This window comes from Crocuta crocuta, unplaced genomic scaffold (assembly GCF_008692635.1).
Source record: "Crocuta crocuta isolate KB4526 unplaced genomic scaffold, BGI_CrCroc_1.0 scaffold586, whole genome shotgun sequence".
NCBI lineage: Eukaryota > Metazoa > Chordata > Mammalia > Carnivora > Hyaenidae > Crocuta > Crocuta crocuta.
Genome location: NW_027532407.1, coordinates 1,931,605 through 1,957,999, shown reverse-complemented (window position 1 = coordinate 1,957,999; position 26,395 = coordinate 1,931,605). Strand labels below are relative to the sequence as shown.

The 26,395-nt window shown below is 37.6% G+C and overlaps 1 protein-coding gene across 1 annotated transcript; it reads right to left on the bottom strand.

Annotated features, from left to right (window-relative positions):
• Positions 1-398: 398 nt before the first annotated feature.
• GPALPP1 (GPALPP motifs containing 1) lies at positions 399-26,317 on the bottom strand. The gene is made up of 9 exons (XM_077778749.1): positions 26,129-26,317; positions 21,589-21,721; positions 20,699-20,797; positions 18,395-18,503; positions 15,956-16,087; positions 15,342-15,506; positions 8,571-8,669; positions 5,263-5,481; positions 399-3,943 (listed from the first exon to the last, which is right to left on the bottom strand). Exons 1-8 carry the CDS (start codon positions 26,241-26,243, stop codon positions 5,263-5,265), a joined length of 1,071 nt encoding a protein of 356 aa, XP_077634875.1. The 5' UTR covers positions 26,244-26,317; the 3' UTR covers positions 399-3,943.
• Positions 26,318-26,395: the final 78 nt, after the last annotated feature.

The window sequence follows — 26,395 nt, the reverse complement described above, 5'->3', positions numbered from 1 at the left end:
ACATGTCTAAAGGAATATTACTATTTGTGGTTGTACCGGGATAAGGAAAAGCTGGCAGGCGAGCGTCTTCCTAAAATGTTCTGGTTGGCCAGAATAGATATTTGTGGAATATTCTCTTTACTAATATTGCCTGCTACAGATGAGCTAATAATATTAAAGCAAAACAAAAACTGGGGCACCTGGGTGGCTCCATAAGTTGGGCAACTAGCTTCAACTCAGGTCATGACCCTGGGTTCATGAGTTTGAGCTCCACATCGGGCTCCCTGCAGTCAATGCGAAGCCTGCTTCAGATCCTCTGTCTTCCTCTCTCCCCCCTCCTCTGCTCGTGCTCTCTCCCTCTCTCAAAAATAAAATAAACATTAGAAAACAAAACAAAACAGAAAATAAAAGACCACAACTTCTCAGATATAGATGAAACTTTATTTATACATAAAAAATTTTACATCAAGAATTCTTCTTTTCTAAAAAGTCTTTTATTGTAAAGCTCAAAATGAAAAGACTCAAAGAAGCAGTGTATAGCTCTTTGATTTTGTACCTACAACAGTCACAGTTAAGCAATTTTTTAAGCTGCAAAAAACATACACCTGTCCTGTTAATAGGAAATACATAACTTCTGTAACTGCGGACTTAAATCTCATGATGGTACTCAAGGCCAAAATAAAATTAATATCAGGAAAGAGGAGACTTGGCATTAATGTTAACACAGGCACTATCTCTGACCACTTTCCTCTATGTTAATTCTTCTTCTTAGGTACATAACAGAGAATTTGTTTTTCTAACAAGACTCATCATTACCCGGGGGGACGTGAAAGAGACATTTACAAGGACTCTTGTAAATAGTTAGAAAACCATCTCCCAAGATTACACATTTCTGAGTGATAATATTAACATTATCCACCCTATGGAAGAAATATAAAGTGCCGTAATGTTTGGGGACCAAATAATTTATAGAATAAGTATTAATCTATTCTGGAGCATGTAAGCCTCAGTACCATGTAAATCTAAACCTCACTTCTAAAACAAGTCATTAAGATTTCAAGAGATAAATTAAATGTCAAATTGTTGCTACATCCAAACACGATTAAAAACTCTTAGTAAGACCATGGCTTTTTTTTTTTTTTTTTTTGAGAGCAGGGCTTAATTTACAATATTTTGCCCAATATATAAAGGATTTAATTAATTTATCTGATAACGAATGGGTGCAGCCACCATCCCTCACCTTTTATCTTCCCTCCCAATTCCCCCACTTGCTAAAGTCACCATTATTTATCAGTAATGTGGTTACTAGTGGAAGCAACTAAATCTGTCTGAGATGATTTACATAGGTGGACAAAAATCATATAATTTCAGGTACACTAAAATTATACTTCAGCAAGAAATTATACTTCAACAAGTAAAGAAAGTTGAAGTATCTGCTTTACCTTTCAAACTTAGTATTATTTTTTTCTTCACGTTTTTAAAAGTTTATTTTCAGAGCTTGCAAGAGAGAGAGAGAGTGAGCACATGTGCATGCAAGCAGGGGAGAGGCAGAGAGAGGGACAGAGCACTGTCAGCACAGAGCCCAACGTGGGGCTCAATCTCATGAACCAGGAGATCATGACGTGGGCCAAAGTCAAGAGTCAGACGCTTAATCGACCAAGCCACCCAGCTGCCCCTCTTCATTTTTAAGTTTCAAAAGAGGTCATGGTTCTATAAAACTTGGCCAAGAAGTGTAGGTAATTAATTAAAAAATTCTTACTAGAAGATGTCAACAATGCCAATTTTCTTCCAGATGGATGGAGATTTGATTTAATTAGGTTGGGGGGGGAGGGGACATTTTGGAAGGGGGAGGGGCTAACAGGAGCACCTTTATATTCTGTGTAAATAGCAACTCTGTTCTTTTATTATCAATATTGTTATATTGGGCTTAATCTCTCTGAGGGACCAAAAAACCCCCTCTGGTCTGGCCTTATTATTTTATTAAAACTGTCCTCAAGTGGCATGAAAGAGCATCACATGCAAGGCAGCAGTAAGCTGGTAACTTATGGAAGGCATTATGCGGAAAGAAGAGGTTTTTCTCCCTTTTGCTAAGGACAAAGACATTTCAAGGATGAGAGAGAAAATAGTAAATATGTGATGTGATACAGAAATACCCTGTCCCTTTAAGATGAATAAAACAAAGAAAAATAAGTAACCAAAGGTAACACTTTTACTTTAAGAAATACCAAATTTCCCTTAACTATAATGTTAGAAATTTACATAAGGATGAAGAACTAGAAAACATTTCTTCATTTCACCAAGGAAAAAATAATAATGAGAGCAATGGATGCTTTTCCACAAAGTCTTGTGTTCAGAAAATTTTACCCACAAAAAAATGACATCTTTAGTTCAATTTCGCTTAGACAAGAAGCTTTTTCAATTTGCTTAAGATAATAATTCATTTTTTTTAAAAGTGTATTTATTTTTGAGAGCGAGAGCACGTGCATGTGAGCGGGGAAGGGCAGAGAGAGAGGGAGAGAGAATCCCAAGCAGGCTCTGCACCGTCAGCAAAGAGCCCAATGGGGGGCTCAATCTTATGAACCATGAGATCATGACCAGAGCCAAAATTAAGAGTCGACACTTTACTGACTGAGCCACACAAGCGTCCCTAATTCATCTTTTTAATAGCAACACTCCTTGAGTAGGCTACTATTTTACACTGATATTATAAAGGAGTAAAGAATAATAATTTGCGCCATAAATGGAACAGTTCCCTCAATTTTCATTACACCTAAACAAACTCTAGGAATCAGAATCTTTTTCCATTAAAAACTCACACTTCTCACCCAGTCTCTCATTTGCATTCTTTTTCCCCACAGGAAGCAAAACAAAGCTCCTCACACTTCATCAAAACTAGAACACAGAACTAGTGAACAATTAGAATTACTCTAAGAAAACATAACTTAGAGAATTTGAATTTAGGCTTTAACTATTTAGAAATGTCCTATTTAACATCTTAAGCAACAGTACCTAAAGCATTACAAACTAATATACTCTCATTAGGGTGGTTATGATTATAGTTTCCATATATATTTTTGAATTCAGGGATAATGAATATGATTTAAAAAAAAAAATTCATGATTGATATAAAAGATCAGTCCCGAATAAATGAACTAAAATCTGTTAAATACAAATAGGTTAAGTAAGATCATCTCAAAGCAAAGTTTAAAAGACTTAGAAAGCTTTGGTTGAGACCACAGAGACCAAGTTCTAGGCTTCACACTGTTAATGGCATATTTTGTCCCTCCGGTGGCCTCCCCTAAAAATACTCATTAAAGCTGGAAAAATCAAAATATTTTTTTTTTCCTTAACACATGAGATAATGCAGAGGTCCCTCTTTCTGACTTAAAAAATTAACCAACCAACAAAACAAAAACAAAAACCCAAACAACAAATAAAAGCCCTGTTTGCCCAAACAAGCAAACTGTTAACAGGACAAAACCTCCAAACCCTCTATTTGTAAATGTGCACTCACCAGTTGAAGTTTAGAGGGAAAACCCAAACAATTTCAAATTCGTGGATTTACTGCAAGGACCTGACACACTTATTCCAAGGCAGGTTAGTAATATCTCATGAGGAAGTCTAAGCTCTTGTGGAGATTTAGTGGATAGTCTGACCAGACCTTGGAGGGTACTTAGGAGACACCACAAAAATTAGGAAGTAGGAGGGAAATCCTCAAAATAATTATTTGAAGAAAAGCCCACAGTTCATCAGAAGCCAAAACATATGAAATTCTATTCCACGTAAGAAATACTGACTTTAGGTTTCCACGTGACTTAAAGGACATACAGCACAAGGTAAGTCTGTATTGTTTTTAAGACTAAAGTAATCTCTAATCTTAAGAAACTCAAAATGAAGGAATAAAGGTGGACAGACAGATAAAAGTGTATTCTTCAACTTTTCTTCATTGCACAGGGAAATCCCCCTGAAGTAAGAATAAGAAAGTTAAGTAAGCTGGAAAATATTTCTCACTTTAATTGTATTTTCCTTTATTTTTTTATTTTTAAAGATTTTATTATTATTTTTTAAAGTTTACTTATTTTGAGAGAGACAGAGAGAGAGAGAGAGTGTGTGTGTGTGCGCGCGCGCGCGCGCACGTGCTGGGGAGGGGCAGAGAGAACCCCAAGCAGGNAAGATTTTATTATTATTTTTTAAAGTTTACTTATTTTGAGAGAGAGAGAGAGAGAGAGTGTGTGTGTGTGTGCGCGCGCGCGCGCACGTGCTGGGGAGGGGCAGAGAGAACCCCAAGCAGGCTCCACACGACCAGTGCAGAGCCCAACACAGGGCTTAAGCCCATGAACTGAGATCATGTCCTGAGCCAAAATCAAGAGTCAGATTCTTAACAGCCTGAACCACCCAGGTGCCCCAAGATTTTATTTTTAAGTAATCTCTACACCCAACGTAGAGCTCAAACTCACAATCCTGAGATCAAGAGTCTCATATCCACTGACTGAGCCAGCCAGGTGCTCCTGTATTTTCCTTTAAAGCCACATTTTAATATTGATGTAGGTTTCATACAACTAAGAATAATACAGATTTTAAGAAGCAACCTCAGCTTTTACATAATTCCTTAATCACCATTATGAGTCCTTGTCAGATTGGGCTGTGGACGAATGAGATAATGATTTTCAACCTTAACTTACAGAGAAGCTTTCAGAGCACTCAACACTTTCTGTGATCTTATTTAACACAGAGACTACAAACCCATTTCCATTGTCCATTCTTTAAAAAAGCATGCATATTGGGGTGCCTGCGTGGCTAGGCAGATTAAGTGTCTGACTCTTGATTTTGGCTCAGATAGTGATCTTGTGCTTCGTGGGTTCGAGCCCTGTGTCAGGCTCTGTGCTGACAGTGGATAGCCTGCTTGGCATCTTCTCTCTCTGTCTCTCAAAATAAATAAACTTAAAAAAAAAAAAAAAAGGCATGCATACTTACCCAAGTTTCAAACCACTCTTTCCTTTGCCATTTCTTATAAACTGAACTTTAATTTTAGGGTCTTTAATAGCAACGCCTGGTTAGGCTATTATGAGGACAAGGCTACTTTTCTAGTAAACTACATTTTTAATCCCACAAGGTGGAATATTAAACAAATCATGGTTTACTTACAGAAAAAGATTTTAAGGTTTATAATCTACTTTATTATAAAAGGGGAATTGATTTTTACATGCAATTTATGGATGACAGACTATTTAGAAAAGTTCAAATTTATCAGCTTGAAAATATACCTCACTGAAGTATACTTACTTATAAAAACATACTGCCTTTGCCATGTGAAAATCTGGTGTTTAGTTCTCTAGATTTCTTGATCAGAGCTTTTTTCTGAGCTTCATCAAACTGGCTAACTTTGAGATCCTTATCACGATCAAATGGTATTCTTTCCTGGGGCTTATTTTTCTCTTCAGCAGCCTTATTCTTTAATTTCTTATGATGAATGTCCATAAGAGATTCTGATCTTTTTGATTCCTGGGGACAGCAAGAGAGTAGAAGTGAAAATCTCTGTTTGTATAGACTATGGACAGAATATGATCATGAAGCAAAATGATTAAGCACTGATGATGAATATTAAGGAGGGTTTTTTACAAACCCTAACAGTTTTTGCCAAATCCAAGACAGGATCTATGAAGCAAACATGTATCGGGGCAAATTCAATTCAGCCAAAATGAAGATATCTACTAACTACCATCACACACACACACACACACACACACACACACACACACACACACACAAGCAAGACAGAGGGGAAACAAATGTTTAATAACTATAATGAAAAGCATCCTGCGATGTGTCACAGAGTCCAAACCAAGGACACGGCTGAGAGAAGAAGAGCAAGTACGTCGTTACTTAGGAGCCTTTAGGTTAAAGTTTCACGGATGCGTGGGTCTGTGAAGCCCGAACAAACGGATGGGAAGGGAAGGGCACTGCCAGGCTGAAGTGAGAATATGGGCAAACCAGAAAAATAATGGCACGGAAGTGATCAAATTCAAGGCCTATTCAGGATATACGGTGGCATATTCCATATGCTAAGAGATTTGTATTCCTTTCAGATTTGTTCCTTCTCCTACAGCTCTCATTTTCTTTCTTTTTAGTGGGGACAGGTGCTCACATTTTCAAATATATCTATAGTAGGATGAGTCAGTCTGAGCAAAGGCAACTGGCTTCATCAATCAGAGTTTCGTTGTAGACCTTTCAGTATTGATTGAAGTACAAGAAACCCCTAGATCAAATGCAGCAGCAGATGTAGGCAGTACAGACTGGCAGATTGCAAAGTGGGGCATAGGCATATGTGGGCCTGGGGGCTATAGACAGGATTCCACATGGTGGGAAGGCATGGATAATTTTAAGATTATCCACCTACAACTCTCAACCTCTTCATGTAACCTCACTTCTTTTTTTCTTAATTTTTTAAAAATTTTTTAATGTTTTATTTATTTCTGAGAGAGAGAAAGAGAAAGCATGAGTAGGGGAGGGTGAGAGATAGAAGGAGACACAGAATCAGAAGCAGGCTCCAAGCTAGCATCAGCACAGAGTCTGATGCGGGGCTTGAACCCACGAACCATGAGATCATGACCTGAGCCGAAGTCAGACGCTTAACTGACTAAGCCACCCAGGCGCCTCTTGTTTTTAAATTTTTAAATGTTTTTATTTATTATTGAGAGACAAAGAGAGACAGAGCATGAGTATGGGAGGGGCAGAGAGGGGGGGAAACAGAGAATCTGAAAGAGGCTGTTAGCACAGAGCCCAACGTGGGGCTTGAACTCACAAACCGTGAGATCATGACCTGACCTGAAGTCGGACGCTAAACAGAATGAACCACGCAGGTGCCCTGCATGTAACCTCACTTCTAATTGATTTGCTCGATGATGCATCTTTTTATTTTGATCTCTCCCCTTTTATTATAGTCCTCTACCACTTAACAAGGGAGAGGCCTCTCACAATCTTCCTGTAAGAACACTGCCTAGGAGAGTAAGTCTCCATGGTTTCAAACAAAAAATGTGAAATACCGGCATGAAGGAACTTCCTCTGATTGAGAAATGGAAAGCCCAGGAGAACTCTGTGTTCTTTTGTGTCTGAAACCTGTTTCTATTAAGTGTGTGGTGTCCCTCAGATATTGATGTTTTGCTTTTTGTTGGAACCTTCTGTGTTCAGACACTGAATAGATGGGCAATGGAGGAAAGGGCAAGTTTTGCTTAGCAACCACATCTCTTCCAGGCCCTATCTTGTTAAAAAATGGGAAAGCAAAGAAGCAAAGAGAGCTCTGTGAAAGCAACAGAACAAGGCGTTGGTAAGAAATGCTAAAAATGGTAGCATCCTATTTCATCCAGGAGACAAACTCATGATACCTATCTATCTACTTTAGAAATAAGAAATGTCACTGGAGTAATGATGAACCCATGTATTTGAATGGAAAAATGAAGTGAGAGTTTCTGATAGAAAGTAAGTCTTGGCTGATTTGACAACCAGAACTGACTTTGTCAATAAGGTTATATGGCAGTTATTCCCTTGCAATTGAATAAGTTCCATCTGGAGCTGTAGGTTTTAGCAGAATGTACAAAACATATTATGTTAGTTGAGTATTTATTTGAATTACCACTATTTCCATCTTCTTACTCCTTCTCACTCATTTCATAAATCTTAGTAAAATCTTTAGAAAAAAATAGACTTGCAAGTCAAGTGCTTTCCAATTCTTTATTTTCAGCAAAACTGAAGGAGATTTAAAAGATTTGTTAATTATTGCGAAGAATAAATAAGCTACCAATACATAGAGCATGGAGAATTAGGAACTTAAGTTCTGGATTCAGAAAAATATGAGTTGCAATGATGGTCCTGCTAGTTTCAACACTGGTAATCTTGGGCAAACAATTTGAACACCATTTTATCAGCTGTAAAATGGTAGTAATAATTTTCAAGTATTTGGGTGGGGAGGAGTTAAATGACATAATTAAAAAGGATTCAGTACAGTGTCAGATGTGTAAGAATCACTCATAAGTGCCACTGTGTCAGATTTACTGAGCATTTACTCTATTGTCGTCTGCACATTACCTCTGCAAACTAAAAGTTATTCTATTATTTAGATTCAGAAAGAAAAATTAAGAAAGTAAACTAATTGGATCAGTGTGAAAAATACTGAAGGAGGTCCTAATGAGTTCACAGTTGAGAGATCATTAATAATTTCTGTTAATAGATCACTATGAGGTTTAAGTAAATAACTCACAAATTGTTTAAAGAATTGAATGGATTGCTGTAACAAACTGCATTCCATTCTCATCCACTTCTTTATGTATACATGATCCCTTCCTTCATTCCTTCCTTCCTTCAGTAAAATAAAAACTGAAAACATTACATGAATACAGTAAAAAAAATCCTACAGATATCCTATAAAAAGGATTTTACATTAATATATATTATACAGAGTGGAATATTTCTACAGGCAGATGTACAGAAAAAAAATTGAGGTAAAAAGCAAGACAGAAAAAAAAGAAACAAGAAATATAAGAAGAGCACTGAAGGATACAAAACAATAAAAGCTTCTATATTTTATTCTTACTTACATTGTATGAGGATACCTGCTCAGCCAATCTCTTTTCCCTTCCTGACAATATATGTTCTTCATCCTTCTTATTGAATGACTTCTTTGCTTCCTGTGTTTCCTGAAGAATGAACACAGGTTGTTAACACATTACTGAACCGTATAGTTAAGAAAAAATTAAAAAAAAAAAAAAAAGGAAATACTATTACTTTTACTCAGACTGAGTAAATAAGAGACTAGAGTAAGAGTGTTGAATCTTTTCCCACTAGGCATATAAATATAGTTGGTAAGGGATCAGTTTATGTACTATTCAATGATTTTCTTGAAAACAAGAAGAAAACCTATTCAAATCAATAGAAAAACCTATTCATTAGTTGTGTGTCTCAAACTCACAAAGGAGTTTGACAAATAATGATGAAATGTGGGAGAGGAAATTAGGCTTTAAAAGAAATCCTAGAGGGGGACCTGGCTGGCTCAGTTGGTAGAGCATGCAACTCTTGAGCTTGGGGTTCTAAGTTTGAGTCCCATGGTGGGTATACTGATTACTTAAAAATAAAGTCTTAAAAAAAGTAAAAAAGAAATCCTACATTATTTGTTTTTAAAAGCAGTAATATGATTCTTGAGGGAAAAAAAGAAAAATAAAGGGTTTACAGTTTGGAAAATAAATAATAAAACTATCTTTATTCACAGATGACATGGCTGTTAATGTAGAAGACTCCAAAGCATCCATGAAAATACTCCTGGAACTAATAAGCAAGTACACTGGAGCAAAGCTGCAGGATAATACAAGGTCAATATACCAAATATACCAACAATGGACAACTGGGATTTGAACTTAAAAAAATTTGACAGTAGTGTATACACAAGATGAAGTACTTAGATTTCCAACAAATTTTAATTAGAAAAAAAAAAATTCTAGAGAATACAGTGTCAACCAGGGTTGAGAAAAGCCCACATAAAAACAATTTAAAAGCTCTGTTCTCTAAGCATATTTTAATACTGCTGCTATCTGCCTAAGAAAACCAAGAAGGTCATCTATAATGTTTATCTGAATAATGTATAAAACAGGGGCGCCTGGCTGGCTCAGTTGGTAAAACACGTGACTTTTGATCTCAGGGTTTGAGTTCAAGCCCCATACTGGGTGTGGAGCCTACTTAAAAAAATGTACAAAACAACAGTATATTTGCTAACGTATGTTAAAAACATAGGAATAGCTCAGTTCTTATTTTCCCATACAAATTTTCCTAGAAAACATGCTTTTGTTTATTAATATTAAGGGAAAAATGATGTTATAGTAAGATGGTGATAAAAACCTGACCATTTAATATTAAACATTAATAGATCTAGTCAAGACTGGGAGGTAAGTTAATAATAGATGTCAGTCAATTCTATTTATTTATTTATTTATTTTAAAGCAATGTTTGTTTATTCTGAGAGAGAAAGTGCTTGAGCAGGGGAGCGAAAGAGGGAGAGAGAGAATTCCAAGCAGGCTCTGTGCTGTCAGAAGGAGCCCGACACAGGGCTCAATTTCATGAACCATGAGAGCATGACCTGAGCCGAAATCAAGAGGCAGAAGCTTAACTGACTGAGCCACCCAGGCACCCCTCTACCTAACATTTAAAGAATTAATACCTATTCTTAAACTATTACAAAAAACAGAAAAGAAAACTTCGAAGTTCACTCCATGAAGCCAACATTACTCTGAAACCGAAACCAAATAAAGACACTACTACAAAAGAGAACTATAGGTCAATATCTCTGATGAGCATAGATGTAAAAATTCTCAAAATACTAGCAAACTGAATCCAATAATACATGAAAAATATCATTTTCTATGATCAAGTGGGGTTTATTCCTGAGTTGCAAGGGTGGTTCAATATTTGCAAATCAATCAACGTGAGACATCACATTAATAAAAGGGTAAGAATCACATGATCATTTCAATAGATGCAGAAAAAGCATCTGAGAAAGTATAACATCCATTCATGATAAAAATCCTCAAGAAAGTAGGTGTGAATGGAGGGAGCATGGAACCACAGAAGACTCTGATTAGCCAAAGCAATCTTGAAACAAAAACAAAACCAAGTTGGAGGTATCACCAATTACAGACTTCAAGTTATATTACAAAGCTGTAGTAATCAAAACAGTATGGTACTGGCACAAAAATAGACACACAGATCAATGGAACAGAATAGAAATCCCAGAAATGAACACACAAGTATATGGTCAATTAATATTTGACAAAGCAGGAAAGAATATCCAATGGGAAAAGGAATGTCTCTTCAACAAATGGTGCTGGGAAAACGGGACAGCCACATGAAATAGAACAAAACTAGACCACTGTCTTATACCAAACAAAAATAAATTCAAAATGGATTAGAGACATAAATGAGAGACTCAAAACCATAAAAATCCTAGAAGGGCGGGCGGTCTGGGTGGCTCAGCAGGTTGAGTGTCTAATTCTTGATTTTTGGCTCAGGTCAAGATCCCAAGGATGGTATGACTGAGCCCCATGTCAGGCTCTACGCTGAGCATGGAGCCTGCTTAAGATTCTCTCTCTTTCTCTGCCCCATTCCCTTGCTCTCATGCTCCCTCTTAAAATAAATAAATGAAATAATAAAATATTCTAGAAGAGAACATAAACAGTAACTTCTCTGACATTGTCCTTAGTAACTTCTTCTCTAGATAGGTCTCCTTAGGCAAGGGAAACCAAAAAATAAAATACTAACACTACATCAAAATAAAAAGCTTCTCCACAGTGAAGGAAACAATCAACAAAACTAAAAGATGACCTATGGAATGAGATAAGATATTTGCAAGTGAGATATTGGATAAAGAGATAGTATCCAAAGCCTATAAAAAACTTATCAAACTCAACACCCCAAAACCAAATAATCCAATTAAAAAATGGGCAGAAGACCTACAGATGGCCAACAGATACATGAAAACATGCCCAACATCACCTATCATCAAGGAAATGCAAATCAAAACTATAATGAGATACCCCACACCTGTCAGAATGGCTAAAATCAACAACACAAGAAAAAACAAATGTTGATGAGGATGTGGGGAAAGGAGAACCGTCTTTATTCTATTGGTGGTAATGAAAACTGGTGCAGCCACTGTGGAAAAGAGTATGGAGATTCCTCAAAAGGGTAAAAATAGAACTACCCTGTAACCTGGCAATTGCACTACTAGGTATTTATCCAAAGAATACAAAGATACTAACTTCAAGGAATACATGCACCCTGATGTTTATAGGAGCCAAATTATGGAAACAGCCCAAGTATCCATCAATTGATGAACAGATAAAGAAGGTGTGGTATATATATAAATGGAATATTATCCAGACATAAAAAAGAATGAAATCTTGTCATTTTCAGTAATACAGATGGAGCTACAGATTATTATGCTAAGCAAAATGTCAGTGAACAAACACCATTATGATTTCATTCATCTGGGATTTAAGAAATAAATGAGCAAATGAGGAAAAAAAAAAAGGGAAACCCAGAAACAGACTCTTAACTATAGGGAACAAACTGATGTTACCAGAAGAGAAGTGGGTAGAGAGATGGGTTAAATTGGTGATGGGGATTAAGAAGGGCACTTGTGAGCATCAGCGGTTGTATGGAAGTGCTGCATCATTATATTGTACCCTTGAAACTGCTATTACACATATGTTAACTAACTTGAATTTAAAGAAAAACTTAAAATCTGTCAAAAGGGAAATTTTGCTAAAATCTGCTGACAAAAATTAGTCATAAACTTTACACAGAATGAAATATACAAGAAAATGAATGGCTCTCCAATACTGTATAGTTTATACTATAAATATAAGTCTGTGGCACTATATGCTTTATTTTGTTAAGCTTTTATTTTGAGAAACAGCGAAGAAGAGAGAAAGAGTGAGAAAGAGAGAAAGAACAAGCCTCAGTGAGAGAAGGAGAGAGTCCCAGGCAGGCTCTGCACTGTCAGTGCAGCATCTAATGTGGGGCCTGAATTCACAAACCATGAGTTCACAACCTGAGCCGAAATCAAGAGTCAGATGCCTAACCAACTGAGCCACCCAGGCCTCTCTGTTAATATAGAATACCATACAATTTAAGGAGTATTAATAGTCCCTTTAAGAGTTTGCTGTAGAACTGAACAAAATATTTTCAAGTACCAAAAAGAAAAAGATCTAAAGAACTCCATCATAGGGCCTAAAATCACTGTGTTGTTTGATTTCCATTTGCTCCATTTTACTGTAAAATTTTCCTCTGAAGAAGTGTCCCTGCATATCTGGCTGTAGGCTAGACATGTATTTACCCATAGTGAGGAACAGAAGGACAGAAAAGCAAACTGAAATGGAAACATGAATAAATCCATGTAAACAAGGGAATGTCTTTTTGGGAAACAATTTTAAAGGCTAAATTATAAAAACCTCAATATATTATGTTAATAAAACAACAGTTTTAAAAAAAGACTAGACAGGCACCACCACACTAGTCATTCAAAGTGTGTGGCTCACTTCCACACCACCTCTTTCATTGCCTCTTCTACCCCAGGGTGTTGGTTCATCTCAACTTCCTATTATAACTCTTAGATTTCCTTTAATCTTCTGGACAAAGAGAACTTACAATTTTGGCACATATGTAAGGTAGGGTGCTAAAATCTGGAGACATTATCATACCATCTACATTTTAAGAATAACACAGGGGGTGCCTGGGTGGCTCAGTCAGTTAAGCGTCCAGCTTCAGCTCAGATCATGATTTCACAGTTTGTGGGTTCAAGCCTCACATCCATCTCTGTGCTGACAGCTCAGAGATTAGAGCTGTTTCGGATTCTGTGTCTCTCTCTCTGCCCCTCCCCCGCTCATGCTCTGTCTGTCTGTCTCTCTCTCTCTCTCAAAAATAAACACTAAAAAGAAAGAAAAAAGAATTAACACAGAGTATTTTATAACCAATTCTCCACTAAAATGAAAACTCCATAAGAAGCTTTTCCAGGGCACCCAGGTGGCTCAGTTGGTTAAGCATCTGACTCCTGATTTTGGCTCAGGTCATGATCTCATGGTTTTTAAGATCGAGCGCTGCATAGGGCTCTGTGTGCCAGCATGGAGCCTGCTTGGGATTCTCTCTCTGCCCTGCCCCCACGTGTGTGCATACACGCTTGCTCTCTTTCTTTCTCTCTCAAAAAATAAATAAGCTTGAGAGAAAAATAAAAAGCAGCTTTTCCATTTTGCTATTACCTGCAACCAAACTGAATGCCTTGGCAGAGAAGGTGTTCAATTTATAGTTACAGAATGAAAAATGAAGACCTCATAATTCTTGGTAATGATGGACAAGATAAACAGAGTGGAGGAATGAATGAAGTGTGGAACTATGTAAGTCAAAACTGGTAAAGCTATAGGCATCAGGTGCCAATTACTCAACCATTTAAATTTGAATTAAAGGGAATAAAAACCACCAGATGGAGTAAATTTAAGAAGTTGTAAAAAAAAAAAGAAAAAAAAGAAGTGGTGCTGGGGGTGTTTCTAATTTACAATGGTTCAATTCCTAATTTATAGAAGATTTTGTAAAAAGTAGAGTCAATAATGAATCCTATCCAAACTTCTTTTCTTAGTTAAAAAAATTTTTTTTTTACATTTGTTTATTTTTGAGAGACAAAGCACAAGTGGGAGGGGCAGAGAGAGAATGAGACACAGAATCCAAAGCAGGCCTCAGACTCTGAGCTGTCAGCACAGAGCCCGACATGGGGCTCAAATTCACAAACTGTGAGATCATGACCTGAGCCGAAGTCGGGCACTTAACCAACTGAGCCACCCAGGTGCCCCAAACTTCTTTTCTTTTTTGGCAAATTATTTAATGTACTAATCAAAGTGGTTCTTTTTTTAAAAAACTGAGGTATAAATTGATGAAGCATTTTATTAGTTTCATGTGTACAACATAATGATTTGATATTGGTTATATACTGTAATCAAAATAAGTCAACATCCATTACCATACACAGCTACCAATGTGTTTTCCATTTGTGATGAGAACTTTCAAGATCCACTCTCCTAGCTAATTTCAAATATGCAATACAGTATTATTAAGTGTAGTTACCATGCTGTACCTTATATCCCCATGAGTTTTATTCACTTTATAACTGGTAAGTTGTACCTTTTGACCCATTTCATCCATTTTTGCCTCCCCCTCCTCCAGGCAACCAACAATCTATTCCCTATATGCATGACTAGGTTTTTTGTTTGTTTGTTTTGTTTTTTGGTTTGTTTGTTTAGATTCTGCATAGACAAGAGATCATACAGTATGCAGCACTATAGACAAAAGCATTTCTTGCGTATCTTGACAGTAACACAAAGCTTAATGCACCTGAAGTAAGATCATTTTGTGAGAGAATCTCTATGTATCACTTAACCTAAGTGAATCCGTGGCTTTAGTTTCAGGGAGACAGTATGATGTTGCATAAGGTCTAGGAATTTAGAATTATAGAAAGGTCTAGAATAGAATTATTATTCATTACTTACCAGCCCTCTAATTCCAGAAAAGTGGACCTCATAAAAGTTAGTTTTTCTCTCTGTATAAAATGAAGTCCATAAGTTCAGATCTCTGGGTTTTCTCGAGATTTAAATGAGATAGTTCATTGGGAAACAGTAAGCAATTGGTGTCACTTTCCTTATTTTCTCTCAGGGAGAAATCTATACTTTCCCTTTGGAATCGTAATTTAAAAAACAGTACCCTTAAATCATCATGCCTTCTATCTTTTCAAAATACAGCGAACGTGGGCAGAAATACAGAGACAGACAAGCTCTCACCTTAGCTCTCCTCTCCCTGTCAGCTGGAGTGTCTGTCCAGACAGACCGATCTCCAGATTTGTCCTCGGCCCGCCTCTTAAAAGTTCTGGGCCCAAGACCAAAGTCTTTCATTTCTGGAGGGAGCTCAGTCATCCATGACTCTCTTGTAATTGGTTTAGATGAGTCCTTTAAAAGAAGAAAGAAGTCAAACAGTGGAAAAAAAAAAAGTAGACTGGAAAGTGTTTGTGTGTAAGATACTCTGTAAGTGGTCATGTTTCTCAATTGAGGCTTTAAGAGAAAGAATTTAATATAAAGAATTGATATTTTGTCATATAGGTTACAATGACCTCATCTAATTTATTGTTCTTTAGACTCTGTTATCTTTTGCCACACAGAAATTTTTAAATAGGCAAATTTGCCAGTCTTTTCCTTTTACAGTTTCTAGGTTACCTTGCTCCTAAGTTTTCTTTATATACTTATTGCATATATTTTTATTTATATTATTTACATTATGTTATTATTTCCTTACATTATTTATATACATAATGCACCTATTTTCTTTCATCTGTATTTTATAATTTAGATTTTTAATCCATTTAGCCAATTTCTCAGAGTATAGTATATTTAAAACTTACATCGTCTCCTCTGGTCAGTTTTTCTTTCATTCGTTGGGCCCTTTTTTCAAACTCTGTTGTCACGCTGTAGTTAACTGGTCCTTTTGCAGGCATGGGTCCAACAATATCCTCATCTTCACTGCTATCTGTTTCCTTTTGAAATAAGACATTACCTCTAAACCAGGAGCAGAGCTAAGATTATAGAAAATGATCTCTTTGCTGAGATATTTCCAACTCATCAGTCTTCGGTTTAGACATTTTCTCAGAGACAAAGACTTTTTCTCATTTCTTCAGATTAGTTTAGATTCCCCTGTCATGGTTCCTTTGTATTTTGTCTTACCTTTTGAATCACTAATAATGTTAGATGTTTGTGTAATGTCTATAGTTCCCACTGCCCTACAGGTGTGATTAGTGTGATTATCTGGGACTATGTCTATCTCACTCATTCATTCAACAAATACTTCTGAATGTCCTCTAGGAAGAAGAAAAAAATCTCTGTCCTCGACATTCTAGTGGGAAGGAGTCAACAATAAACAAAAAGCAGTAACATATGGTATATGAGGTGGTGACAGATGCTACGGAGAAAATTAAAGGCTGGAAGGAGAGATGGGTAAGGGGAAGAGGAGTTAGCAATTTTGAATTAGGGGGCCAGAAACGACCTCACTAAGGTGACATTCCAGTCCCGAAGTGAAGTTCTGAGAGGCAAGCCACATAGGTATCTAGGGGAATACCACTTTAGGAAGACTTTGCAGGTATGAACACTCAGGGGTGGGAGCCTGCCCGGTGTATGTGAGGAGGTACAATAGGGAGCATAGTGCGGTCTTACTGAAGTAACAGAGAAAATCATGGAGCTCAAGGAGATCGGATTATAATATAAGTGTAATCTGTAGTTTTTATTTTTTATTTAAAAAGTTTTTATTTTGTTTAAAAAGAAAAACATTTTTTAATGTTTATTAATTTCTGAGAGAGAGACAGAGGGGAAGAAAGAGACAGACCGAATCTGAAGCAGCCTCTAGGCTCTGAGCTGTCAGCACAGTGTAAGGGCTTTGGTTTTTTACTGTTTTAATTTTTCATTTTTTAAAAGTAATCCCTACATCCAACATGGGGCTCAAGCTCACAATGCCACAATCAAGAGTCGCATGCTCTACTGACTGAGCCAGCCAGGCACCTCGGGGTTTGGCTTTTATGTAGAGGGAGGAGAAGCAATGTGATAGTTCTGAGTGTGAGTTAGTGACACGATCTGACTTCATTTTACCCAGGCTGCTCTAGCTGCTGTGTTGAGAGCAGGTAGCAAAAAAACAAGGTTTAAAATATCAAGACCAATAAACAGATGAACTCTGATGTTGACTTAGACTAGGGTGGGAGCAGAAATGGTTGGGACTGTGGATGTCCTTTGAAGGTAGGAGCAACTGGACTTGCTGATGGACTCATTCCTGTGACCATGTGCCTGATACCATGTAGGAGGTGCTCTCTAAGTGTCTGTTGAAGGAAGGAGTAAATGACTCTGAAGTTCATGGTCTTAACCACTGTATTATATTTTCCTTAGTAACAGCCACAGTGTAACTGCTCAGTTCTCAGTAGAGACGAACATCCAGGAAGTTACTGCAGAATAACAGACTGAACAGGTGATCTAAAGCCTGAAGAACTGGGTTAAGGGGCACCTGGCTGGCTCAGTCGGGAGAGCGAGTGACTCTTGATCTTGAGATTGTGAGTTTGAGCCCCTCACTAAGAGCACAAATTTACTTTAAAAATAAAAAAACTTGAAAAAGAAAAGAACTGGGTTTAAGCTTTGGCTGATTAGTGCAAACTGCAATCTTGGGTAAGTTATCTAATTTCTCTGGTTTTAAGTATCTGTAAGATGGTGGATCATATCTATTTCATAAGGTTACAGAGAAGATAAAAATAATATCCATATATGGGGAAAAAGCATTACATATTATAAAGTACTCTACAAATCTGAGCTACCGGTAAGGACTAGGCTTTGAACAAGAAAACAGATTTCATACTTGACTTTAAAATCACTGACCCATCTTTTCATAAAATCACTTTACTACCAGCTTTGTTATACACAGGCACCAAAGATGGATAGGTAAGAACTAATTTCAAGGTAAAGATCGTTATCAAAAAATTCCTCAGCTGTTTCTTTTTCAGGTCAAGTCACCATGATTCCTTAAACTTTTCATCATGTTCTATTTTCTGGCACTTTAAACCTTCCCTTCAAGGATGAGAAGGATGAATAGGTAACATCCTGTCAACATGTAACTGCCCTGTTATTTTTCTAACATCTCAGTTCTGTGACAAGCTTTTGATTTCGTCTACCTTACAATCCTAGATTAATGTGAATGTAACTGCATATTAGTTACATTTGATTATAGTTTATCAATCCAAATGATTATAGTTATCACTCTGCAAATTCTTGAGTTTGTTACATCTTATTCTTTAGTCAAAAATTTTCCAAACCTCATAGTTGAAATATGATGATACTTGTTGTCCTGGATCAACTCTGCCTTTGTCACTTTTCTGTGTAGATTTAATAAAACCAGGTGGTAATGCAGGACCTATTATAGGCCTGAAAAATAAAATGTACCTTTAACATTTTCCCTGACTTTCAAAAGCAGTTTTTAGAATAAGAGTTCACAAAAAAGAATAAATAACCAAATAATAACATATATTGAAAATGAGAATTTCATTTAACATATTATTTGTATTTTATAACCTAGTATTTTTCCATTTAGTATCTTAAAAATATCTAATTTTCTCATTTTTATTTTCTATTTGTCAATGATTAGATACTAAACCAGTAATTCTTAACAGCAGTGATGTATACCCACTTCCTAAAAGAAATCCATTCAATAAAAATATTTTTCTAAAAGTCCTTATTAAGAAATAAATACTGTGAAGATCTTTTTCTATTTTGTGCCTTGGCTTTCAGTTTTGATATTCACCGACCACTGACAAGTACTTTAGGTGTGTTATAGTTATAGTTAGAATTCCTTAAATATAAATTGAGCTCTAAGAACACAAGCAGCTCACATATACAGAGATGTTGGCAATTTATGGTTACGTGTGCCATGGTGGTATACAAATCTGAGCACTGTCCTCACTAACAATATAGTAATGATGTGGAAGTGCACAAGAATAAAAAGTTGTTTGAGACCTACAGACAGAGGAAAAGGTGCAGTGCTAAACACATTTCACCCAGAGCACTTTTCTGTTTCCTTCAAACAACCCCGGTCAGTATAAGTAACTCCATTTTCTAGGTGAGCAAAATAATGCCCAAGGACCCTACCAAATAGTAAGTGGCAGCACCGGAGTTTGAACCCTGGGCTACTTGATATCAAGTTCATTTTCTTTCAAGCTGCCCTACTGCTACATTTCTGAGGGAACTGACATCAGTCCAAATGGGAAAAGTGCCTAAAATCTGGGGCTTAAAAAGAGAAAGACTTGCTTCAGGGAAAAAAAATAACAGAGACAAGATATTTTCTACTCTTTTTCATAACTTTTAAGTTTCTTCATTCTTTCTTTTGTACCAGTGTTTTTTCCCCCAGAGATGTCACTGTGCCAGTATTACCATCCCAGATGGCAGTGAGGTCCTAAGCTGACTTTTCCAGGTTGCACTGTGTTCAATTAGAGTCTCATAGACAGGCTTCCTGGCAGAGGAAAAAACGGTATTGAGTCAGAAGGTCTGGGTTCTGATCCTGACCACTTAATAGTCAAATATAACTCTCAAGAAAGAAACTGCTGTACTTCTAATAATGTGCTTTCTTGAAAAGAAGGTTATGCCCCAGCGGTTAGCAAATGCTCTGTAAAAGGCCTGAGAGGATATTTTAGGCTTTGAGGGCCATATATGGGTCTCTTAGGCATGCCTGTCTTTGTTTTTTAAATGACCCTTTAAAGATTATTCTTGGCCTGGGGGCCATACAAAATCAGGCAGTAGAGAGTCTAGCCTGGTTACTTCCAAAAGGTCCAAAGTTAAATGAAAATTGGAGCTGAAAAATAAGATTATAAAGTTTGAATATAAAATATACAAGTCTTTTTGACTTGTTCTTGCATACTGGTAACAGTACTCTGAATTATGAACAAGTTGGTGTACAATTTCATATTCAGCATTAAAAATTTTACAATTCTGAGAAGACAAGAATCAAGACTTACTATATGCTCACCTGGGGCCAGGCATCGTGTAAGAGGCACACACGCAGACACACCTATGTGCATGTACGTAAATATGAAATCTCACGACAATTTTGGTGATGGTGATGAAAAATCACCACGACAATTTTGAAAGGTATGTGCTGTTACCCTAGTTTTCAGATGGCAATTTTGAGGTACAGAGAAGTTAAGTTAGTCGAATTGTTAACGTGGCACATGAGAATTATTCTTTCTGTCACCAAATAACTAAGAAAGTATCTGACTTTAATGTTAAATGTCAGGATTCCAGTTCCAGGCCCACTGCTTACTGTGTGTGCAACCGTATCTATTTAAAAAAAGGGGAAGGAGGGGTAACGTTCCACTCAGTTTACCATAGAACACTCTTGTGAGCATCAACTAAGGGATGTGAAAGTTTTTTTTAAAAAACTACAGAAGTGTTTATAGGCATGTAAATAGGCATTTTTGTTACAGGAAACAAGTTACTTTTCCCTATGCGTTTCAAACGTTCTATAAATCTGTAAGTTAAAAAACAATTTTGGACAACTCTTTACTGAATCAACAAACACTAACTGAAATAGTTGGAAAAGACTGGCCTGAAATACTACACATTGTCACCTTGGAGGAGAGTCATCCTGCTTTTTAAATCCGGGAGGAAGAGCTGGTCCGAAAAACCCTTCATCATCATCGTCGTCATCCTGACTTCTCCTCTGTTTTCTAAAAGCACAGTAGTACAGCTTTATGCAAATTGTTTTCCACAGAGAAAATTTTAAGTCTTAAAGGAAGCGTCAACTCCAACTAGTTGTATAAACACTGAAACCATACGTTGGTCCTGCCCAGGAAGAACAAATGGACACCACGGTTGATCTAATATTAACCTTTCCCTGGAATTTATTTTTGGCCTAAAATAGTGACAGATTGGTTAATGCTCCATGGCAGTAGTTTTCTGTATTTTCTATAGAATTAAAGATTCCACTTTGCTGAAGTTTGGAATAGTTTATTTGCTGAATGTTTTTGAGCAAAAAGTTTCATGCTAGTTTTTATCTCATTCAGGAAGGTTTTAAGTTGTGATTTCTGTCTTATCTTTAAAATGCATCAAAAAACCCTTGCTACCCAATACTAAACAAATATTCCATTTCTTATTTACAGGGACCTATGGTAAAGAAGGGTAGTTAGTGGGCAATCATTCATTTAGTTAAGCAAAAACCATCCACTGAATAAATAACTTTTAAAAGAAATCCTATGGCTAATTCAGTATATGTATTTAGTCACTTCAGTAATACCTTAAGAAAAAGTCTTTTGTATAAGAATTGAATTGAAATCCTAGATATCTCCACAACTATCTACTACTAGAATAAACTTCTTTCTAGAAGGTATAGTTCCTGAGGAAATGCCATATGAAACAATTTCTTCCTGTGCTGTAAAAATACAGATACAGCATTCCTGATTATCTGTGCCAGCCAATGCATACTAGGTTTGAAGCTTCGTTTATCATTTAAGTGACTGACCTTGCACTTGGACCAGTGTCATCTTCTTCAGATTCTTGATTTCCTTCTTCGTACAATGAACTACTGTCCTCGTCACTGTCTGATGACTCTGAGCTACTGCTTTTATAATTAGGGGGCAGAGCTGGTCCTGCAACTATAGAAGATTTCTTGTGTAAGTTGTAACTGGCCACAATTGTTTCAATGAATACGCTGGCTGACACTTTATACTTTCTTTTATATTTTATAAAAGTATATATTTTATATTTTCTTACACTATGTATCTTCCCAGCCTTCTCTGGCTATCACTTATTACGAACTTTTATCTCATTTGTTCCTGTTTTGTGCACAAAAAAAAAATAAGGGAAGGGATTCAGATTACAAATGGAAGGACTGGCCTTAGAAGGTAGTGCACCTTATCTGTTGTAATCACAGGAAAGACAAAAAAGCTGGGCATAGATTCAGGAAAGTTTTCAGGCATAGTGACAGAAAACAGAGGAAGTTCTTTTAAGATGGCATTTACTCTTCCAGTGAAGTAGAGGGAAAGATAGCCTAAGGGAAAAAAGAGGCTTTTTAAAAAACCATGGTTGATACTAGAGAAAGAGAGCTGCATAGGAAAACCCTCTGAGGACTGCTGGGCAGAGCTGAGAACCCAATTAGGGAGGAGACAGTAATATTTAGTTACATTATCTTGTAGAATTATTAAGTTTTTTTCTAGCAGCATTTGGAAGGCTGGATGGAGGCCCATGAGAGGTAAACATATGGACTGATCCAGAACTAGGTTTTCGCCAGATGAGTTTAAAAGGATACCCAATGGGTAAGGCAGTTGAAAATACTGCAAGACAGTGGATGAACTGATGGACCGTGAAGTCTAGGTCAAGTAGGGGCAGAAGTAATTAAAAGGAGGAGGCCAAAAAGGATAGAAGGCAGAGGCTGCAGAGCTCACTGAGGTTAAACAACAACAACAAGTCTAACAAGAATAACTTGAGTGACAGTGATGGCTGAATAAGGGGTTCTTGCTGAGAAAGAAATTTGAGTTTAAGTCTTCAGAGATGGAACAGAGTCCAGTGTATGATTACAAATGCAGTTGAAATTACTGGAGATGATGGTCAGTGCAGATGAGGAGTCTGAAGCTGGGGTCAAAATAGCGAAGCCTCCATCTAGCTTCTACAAGCAGCACTTGGAGTACATGGACTGGTCTTGAGAAAACATCTCTACACCCCTCTCCCCGAGTTTTCTAATGACATGATCTTAGAGGACATTTCCCAGCATTCAATATTCCAGGGTATCTGAGTAAAATTAATTTGTCCCATCTCAGACCTGTGTGCTCACTCCCTCCTCCAAGCTCTGCCAGTAATCTCTTTCAGGGGGTAGCTGAGTGTGAGGAACATGGGGCAGATATCAGACTGGGTTCAAGAATCCCGACCCGAGGGAAATTCTGGTGCACGCTACATAGATGAACCCCAAAGACATTATGCTAAGTGAAATATGCCACTCACAAAAAGATAGATATTGTATGATTCCACTTATTTGAGAGACCTAGAATAGTTAAATTTACAGAGACAGAAAGAAGAAGGGTGGCTGCCAGGGGCTGGGGGACGTGGGCATGGGCACTTACTGGAAATGGATAGTGGTGATAGTTGCACAATGTTAATGTACTTAGTGATTAACTGTACACTTAAAAGGTGGTTAAGATGGTAAATGTTTTGTATATTTTACCAGAATGAAAAAGAAAAAAACTAGATGCGTATTTATGGTCATATGATTTATAAAGAAGGTGACATTATAGTGCAGTGGGGGAAGGGAGGATGTATCAGTTGGATACCTGTAAGGAAAAAAGAAATCTTCACCCCTACCTCATGCCATACACAAGAATCAATTCCAGATGGACTGCAAATATAAATGTGAAAGATAAAACAGTAATTCTCATAGGATAAAACAAAGGAGCACAACTCTGTAACCTCAGTGGAGGCAAAGACTACTTAAAAAGGGTACAAACAGCTCTAACCATAACAGAAGAAAAACTAAAAAACAGAATGTATGGAAATTAAAAACTTCTGTTCATTAACACATACTAATGAGAGTGAAAAGGCAAGCCACAGTAGTAGAGGAGATATTTGCAATATGCATAACTGAAAAATGACTTGTCCAGACTATATAAAGAACTCAGCAACAACAAAAACAACAAAGAGCTCAACAGGTCAGTAAGGAAAGACAGATCAGTGGAAAAATGAACAAAAAGCTGGACACACACCCAAATTTCCAAAAAACTTATGAACGGGTAGTCAACTTCAGTTGTTACCAGAGAGATACAAATTAAAACTACCAATAGCTACTACTACAAACCACTGTATTAAAAAGACAGAACAAACCAAGTGAGAATATGGAATGATGAGAATTCTCATACATGCTGGTAGAAGTGTAAATTGGTGTTACTTTCGAAACTGTTTGGCAGTATGTACTAAAGCTGAATGTATGCATATCCAATGATCCAAACATTTCAAAAGGAATGCAACATGTGTTCACCAAAAGACATGTACTATAATGCACAGCAGCACTTTATTAACTGCAAAAAAAGGGAAACTACTCAAATGTCCATCAATAATAAAATGGATAAGTAAATTGCAGACCATTCACATAACAGACCAATAACATCCATAATAATTCACCAATGTGATGAATCTCACAAGGTAATGTTATACCAAAATATGAAGCCAGTTACAAAAGAGTTCCTATTGTACTTCTGCATTTACATGAAGCACACAAAATCAATCTATGGTAAGTCAAGGAAGTAGTTACCCTTTGGTTGAAAGAGAGATGGGGAGGCAGGTAGTGACTGGAAAACGGCACAAGGGGAACTTCTCTGGTGTGATGGAGTGTATTTCAAGGACACTGGTACTGAAAAACTTCATAAGAATCCAGATAGAAGAATAATGAGATTAAAAAAAATATTTCAACACTTTTTGGCAACTTTTAGGATCAGCCATCTAGGAGGTTATGAAGGCAATGGAATTTTAGTAGGAGGGATTTTATGGGTTAAAAATGACACGCTGTGTGCAAGATACTGTGCTTGGTGAAGAAGTGAAATCAACAAATGTCTACCAAGGATCTTTCACGTGTCAGGCAGGGGTTAAGCTTGGTCAAGACAGAGGGGGCCACACAAATCCAGTGTGAAGTGCTAAGCATAGGGGTGAGAAGAGAAGGAATGCCCAAAAGAAACAGACCTGAGAGAGTGAACAGAGAAAGGAGTACCTAGAATAAATGCTGGTAGAATGATGGAAGCAAATCATAACAAAAGCATCTATTTGGGAGATAGTGGTTATTTACCTGCAAATCCTGCATTGGTTTAAAATCAGGGAATATGGTGAACCAAAAACAACATACATGTAGAAAACATACTAAAAAACTTGGTTAATCCCACTTTTCTTAAAATTTGATTGAACCCATCCTTCCTTGCTAAAAATAAAAATATGACTTTTTAACAGTTATAACAGAAAGGAGATCTGGAAGAAAATCTCTAGGTAGAAACATGGCCTCCAGGTAGTCAAAGAATGAAAATTAGATTAATAAATGGGAAGGTTACTCTTTACTCTTTTCCAGCTTTGGTGTCCATCCCAGTCTACAAATTAGAGCAAACATTAAAGGAGAAAGATACACATCAACAGCCTGAAAAGCATTTATTTGGCAAATACAAAGTACTCACACCGTGTTAAGGCTAGAAAACCATAATATAATGGTGCAAGCAGATATGCCGGTAAGTTATTCAAAAAAGTGTATTAAATATGTGATGTAATTAAATGGAAGAAAACCCCGTGGGGGAAATAAGAAGGCGTGACAATGCCTGGGAGAGTCTGGAAATGCTTCACTGAAGCCTTCACTGGCACTGAAGTTGGGCCTGGGAGCATGGGGTAGGAGTTTGAGATGTATGTCAAAAAATGCAGAGTGAGGCCAGAAAAAGCCTTAGAAAACTGAGCAACTGCGCAGAAATTGGGGCCAGTTCAGCACTGGGCTGTGTGTGTCAGGTGCAGTGCCAGGACGAGAGGCTAGGAAGGCAGGTTGGGGGCTAGGGAGCAAAGAACATTGTTCTTTGCTGTGTTCTTTCCTGTGAGAGCCAAGAACATTGTTCGTCAGAAGGCAATAGGGCACAGAGGTTAGAGCACTGGCTGGGTTCCAAATTGCGCTCCACCACTGACCAGCTGTGTGACAGGGGCGACAGTCTGGGCTTCAGTGTTCCCGTTTATAACTTGGAAATGATAATCTTTACCTTATAGGGTTTCTTGGAGAATTAAATGACTGCGTATCGAACGTTTAGCAGTGGATCCAGCCCATTAAACGTTAAATGGGAATACAACCTCATTATAATGATTGATTATCAACCCCCAACCCCCTCCGGCGTCACCTCCCCGCTACTGCTACGGCTAGAGAAGCAAAGTTAGCTCCGGGCCGCCGCGCCCACTTGCCACTGCCCCGCCCTTTCAGGCCTTAGACCTCAGTTCCGAGAGCGGGGCCGGCCCAGAAAAGGGGCGGGCAGGCCTGGCGGGCAGCGTACACGCCGGCCGCTTACCAGGGCTGGGGTCTCGCTCCTCGTCCTCTGCCGCCCCGTGGGTCTTGAAGCCGGGCGGCAGCGCCGGCCCGATCAGATCCCTCGCCATCCGCGGTGGCGGACTCTGGTCTAGCATACAACCCTACCCACGCAGCGACAATCCTACCCGAAAGGCAGCCCGGAATCCGCCGCAAACGCAGGAAGTTTTTCCGGCGCCGACCAATGACGTTGCAGCCCGTGGTTGGCAGAGTCGCGTAATTCGCAAGAACGGAAGTGACGCGTAAGGCT

What these genes read in the sequence shown, in the direction of transcription:
- GPALPP1 (XM_077778749.1), bottom strand. Translation starts at nt 26,243, where the DNA reads ATGCTAGACCAGAGTCCGCCACCGCGGATGGCGAGGGATCTGATCGGG. An exon ending in CAGGATGACTCTCCTCCAAG is followed by an intron (nt 18,504 to 20,698) that starts GTGACAATGTGT and finishes TTTATTTTTCAG; the next exon opens with GCCTATAATAGGTCCTGCAT. An exon ending in CATCATATTTCAACTATGAG is followed by an intron (nt 16,088 to 18,394) that starts GTTTGGAAAATT and finishes TTATTTCAAAAG; the next exon opens with GAAACAGATAGCAGTGAAGA.